Consider the following 5,000-nt stretch of genomic DNA (forward strand, 5'->3'; position numbering starts at 1 on the left):
AGATTTGCTGTCTGGATTCAGAAATCATGCAGTGACATTTGGATCTGAATTATTTTAAGAAATCCCACTATTCCTAAAATAGACAAAACTGGTGATGATAATGACAATGATAACATTAATAATGATAATATTATTAGAAATAAAGCTTTTTTTCAGAATATTCAAGGAATAGGCTAAACAGATGACTAAATCCTTGTGATGCCATCTAAAACAAAATTGATAGAATTAAAACACAGTAGAAAATTTAAGTGTACAGTGCCAATGTGTTGAGTCTGTCATTATGGAACAACAAATTATTTTTATGTTGGATGATACTGGGTTAAGACTTTAAAAAGCAAAAGATTAATACATGTATGTTTGAGAGAGAGACTTATGTTTATGATAAGTAAATTTAACTGCAGTAATATTCATGCAAAAAAGTTTTATTTATTTTAGTAAAAGGCAGTATAGCACTCTATATTTATTTTTCAGTAACAGCATGCGGCGTACATTTGATACTGTTCGTATGACTGGCAAATATCCTGGTTCTGGGTCACAAGGATCTCTGAGTTCTTTAGGTTATGGAGGCTCCATGCACTCCACACCAACTCATCACCCACATACTCCATCTCACCTGGCCACACCAACTCATATGGTATCAAGTGGAGTAACATATGGAGTGTCATACATGAGCTCAAGAGGCTCATCTGTATATTCTGGAGGATCGGGCCACCCATCATTAGATTCTGGGGCAGATTCTGATGCATCTCTGCACACAGACTCAGAGGACAATTATCCGTGAGTATTTGTGTCTTGAAGCTGATAGGTGCTTATATACTATACTTATGATTTGTATATGATATAGAATTATGTTGTTTTCTAACTTCATGTTATTTACAATACAGTGGGAGTCACTTGGGTGTACCAGGATGGCCAGGAACCCCAGACCTTGACTCTTGTTTAAGAAGACTTGGTCCAGGAGAACGCTCACAGTTTCTACCATATGGATGCCGTACACCTGATTCTATTATGTCTACTGGTAAATATCACTGAGAGTTTGTGTGATAATAGGTAACCTTCTTAATTTACTCCATATAATTAAGGGTTATAATCAGAGTCAAGAAATAATTCTCACAAATTTGTCAAAACTTTCTCCATGGTATCATATAATGAGTTAATTTACATTTGAAAGTAGTATGATGAGTAGTTTTGATGAAGTCTGCCCCAGTGTGTCACAGCCGCACAGCAGTCTCAAGTTTTAGGAAAGGAAGCCCTTATTTGAAGCACTTCTCCAGAGGCCAATCCCTGTTTTCACTGTCTTTCTCTCTCATTCTTTCATTTATTTATTGTCTCTCAGCAAACCTCTCTTTTTATCTTATTCTTGTTTTTTTTCCCTTTCATTAATATTTCTCCTCCTCTAATTCTCTCTTTAATTTATTAATTATCTTGCCCTAATTTTCTCTCATATTCATGCTCTCTCTCTTTACCCTTTCTGTTCTTTCTCTATTAGCCTCATTGATTTATTCTTTTTTTTTTCTTTTTCCCTTTCTCTATGTCTTCCTCAGCTGTTGGCCTCATGACCTTCTTCCTCCACCACTGAATCATCATCATATTTTGCCTCAAACTAATAGGAATTTATTCTACTGCACCTTAGCCTTTTATACAACACTTCTAGTGTCATCAGTGGCGAAACATCACTTGATTTCATGTCAACCAAATCAAATTTGTATTTTTAGTTGGACAAACATTACAAACAATTTCCATCAAAACTGCTTATCATATTGACTTCATCTGTTGATGAGAAATATTGAATAATACTAAAGAATACATTAAAAAAAACCTTTAAAGGCTACAACAGACTCATTGTTACTTTTATAGATTGGAAAGAAATACACAATTCAACATCTTTATATAAGAATTTCCTCACTCATAAAAAAGAATGGATGCACAACAATAATGCAACATTGGTTCAATTAAAAATTTTCCACTCACCTCTGAATTGTAGGTAGTGGCAAGTCTGGACTAAGCACATTTGTTGGAAGTAATCAGAGTGACTGGAAGCTGCCTCAGAAACTGCAAATAGTGAAACCCATTGAAGGTTCACTAACTCTACACCAGTGGTCCCGCCTTGCAACACCTCACCTTGGTGGATTGCTAGAAGAAAGGGAAGGAGTGGCTATCAAGGTATGACATTGTAGAGGCTTGGAGTGGATAAGATGGATAAGTGTGTGTGTGTGTGTGTGTGTGTGTGTGTGTGTGTGTGTGTGTGTGTGTGTGTGTGTGTGTGTGTGTGTGTGTGTGTGTGTGTGTGTGTGTGTGTGTGTGCGTCCATGCGCGCCTCCGTGCGCGCGTGCGTGCGTGCGTGTGTGCTTGCGTGCCTGTGCGTGTGTGTGCATATTTGTGTGTACATGTGTGTGCATGTATGTTTGTGCGTGTCTGTTATGTGCTGATATATCTATGTACCTCTTAATCTTTTTGTATTTGTGTCACAGTATACATGCATATGTATCTTTGCGTCTGTATTTTTTATGTGCACAGATTTGGGTAGGCATTATATTAGGTTATATGTCAGTAGTTTGTTGTATAGATATTTTCAGATGATATTAAATACCTTCTAACTGTGAATTGTTTTGTCAGGGTGGTGCTGGCACTGAGCATTTGAACTTGGATGTCTACTCCATGTCTGACCTTGAAGAAGATGAAATTGAAGAAGAAAATCCTGGCAAAAGATTTATGAGTACTTCAGGGGTTTTCACATTTACAAATTCCACAATACTTCACCCTGATGATCAGACCACTTCCACACCTAGGTAATAATATATTGTCACAGTAACAGTATTTGTCTCTGCATAGTTGCACCATCAGTAGAAGCATCACTTTTTTTTCTTTCTTTCTTTCTTTTTCACAGCCAAGTCAATTTTTGCAGATGTTTACAATGGTTGTGCAAGAAATTTTGATGATTTTTTCCCAGTTTTCAGGTCACCAATATTACGCTGATTAAGGGGAAGAGTCATCGGTAGGGGCCACAAATTACGATTTTTTCAAACTTTGTGTGTGGATACATGACCATGTGACGCACCCAGGGCGCCGGTTGACAGATGTATAACGCGCTCCTTCCCGCGGTTTAAATGTCCGGAGTATTTAAATGCCCTCACGCTGCCACACCCCTTTTTGCTTCATGATTTGTTTTTCTTGTATTTTCAGTGTTTTGGGGGCTGTTTTTGCAAATTTCTTTGGTATGATACTGCTGTACGATAGTTTAGGCTGCGTTCAGCAGGCAGGCAGCAGCAGCAAGGACGGGAGAACAGTGCTATTGATAAAGTTGTCAGGAGTACATGTTTTCAACCTGTTGAAAACCTGGCAATATGTCATATATATATAAGAAATGCCTAATATATGATTTATGATGTATTATGATATGTAAATGACAGGGAACCAGGTGCCTTGACATCTGAAAGTATACCATTCAGAGAACACTCCCACCTAACCTAACCTAACTTTTACATAAAGATGACCTAAAATTACTTGAACAAGGCCTGACCTTCTACCACAGGACTCCTATTAAAGGCCAAGGAATTGTCTAAGTAGATATTCACATTTGGTAATCATTGGTATGACCTTTATGGTGTCATGAAGATGAATGACATAAACTGCTATTTTCTCAAAATCATATTTTCACGCATGATAGTATGTGATTACGCAATTTTAATAATTCTTGTTGCAAAATGATCGTCCAGTTCGTATTTACTAACTGTAGCAAAGTCATGCATTATTTCCACCTAATACATTTTTTACTGAAAAAAAATAATCGCGATTTTCGGACAAAAAAAAAGGCGCATTTTTAAAGGGTAACTGAAACATTGTCATTTCAGATAGATTTACATAAATGCAACATTTGGTACTCCTATTTGTTGACTAACTCTGGTAAGAAGGAAACCAGTACTATTCACTATAAGGAAACTATGACATAATTTGCTAATTCTATCATCTTGTGCGTTATTTTTTTTTTGCGCAAAAATTTACGCAGCTTTTTTAAGTAAATTTTTTTATGCTCAAGCATCTTATATCCATGCACATTGTGTAAAATAATTAATGACCTAGCTAAAAAAACTAAAGCAAGGAGGACCGGAAAACAGACTTTGTGATTGTACCGATGACTCTTCCCCATAACCCATTAGCTGATATATTAGTTTACAATTGGGTACCCCCAGAGGTTACAAAAAATCATTTTTTTTTTCTCTTAGCCCAAATAACCCCAAATCAACCAAGAAACGCAAATAAAACCTTTAAAGGGATCAGCCTGCACTAGGTTGCCAGACTGGGACTTCCCCACCCCTGCTGTTGCCACATCTTCTCCCTTTGTTTCTGATGTGCTTCATACGCTATCTTCCAGCATATTTTCCATGCAACCATTGGTTTATTCCATAAAACTATATACATAAACTGAATAAACTTATTTTCAAAACAAAATCATACAAATAACTTAAATACAAGGTGGTGGCAGAGCTGCCTTCATGCTCATCATCATTGCTTTCATCGCTCTCAGAATAATTTTTGCCAAATACACAATCCCTATCTTTATCACTATCATCTAGGGGGTCGTCACTATCAGATTCCTCATCATCATCAGTGAATTCATCATATTCGTGTAAAAGCAATGAATGAATGCTGGGTGCATCTAGGGATCGGCTGCGTCAACCTGCCATGATAATAAGGACAGCTCTGACAGCAGGAGAGTATCCAGAATTCCTGCACCTTCTAGGGAAACATGCCAGACATTCACAGGAAACTAATTACTGCCCATGCAAGGCAAATTATTAGCACAAAAATCATATATTTGCAAAACATCATGTAATGTGAGAAACCTCTGGGTGTACTCAATGCAAGCATGTCATGTGACGAGAGAAATACTTAGCGGTTTAAATTCCTAATTGAAGGTAATTCCTATATCTAGGAATGCACACCTGCAACCTAGTGTGGAGATTTAAAATAAGGCTTGTGATAGTGCATAATAGTACAGG

General features: G+C 37.1%; 1 protein-coding gene across 1 annotated transcript in view; it reads left to right on the forward strand.

Annotated features, from left to right (window-relative positions):
* Positions 1-471: 471 nt before the first annotated feature.
* The window catches only part of LOC113808970 (trafficking kinesin-binding protein milt), a gene marked incomplete at its 5' end in the record, with an annotated part of 7,443 nt that continues 2,914 nt past the window's right edge, over positions 472-5,000 (forward strand). Inside the window, 4 exon segments of the mRNA XM_027360456.2 lie at positions 472-777; positions 885-1,018; positions 1,985-2,163; positions 2,617-2,789. Of these exon segments, the coding sequence (XP_027216257.1) occupies positions 472-777; positions 885-1,018; positions 1,985-2,163; positions 2,617-2,789 (792 nt within the window).

The sequence above is a fragment of the Penaeus vannamei genome, chromosome 26 (assembly GCF_042767895.1).
Source record: "Penaeus vannamei isolate JL-2024 chromosome 26, ASM4276789v1, whole genome shotgun sequence".
Taxonomy (NCBI): Eukaryota; Metazoa; Arthropoda; class Malacostraca; order Decapoda; family Penaeidae; genus Penaeus; species Penaeus vannamei.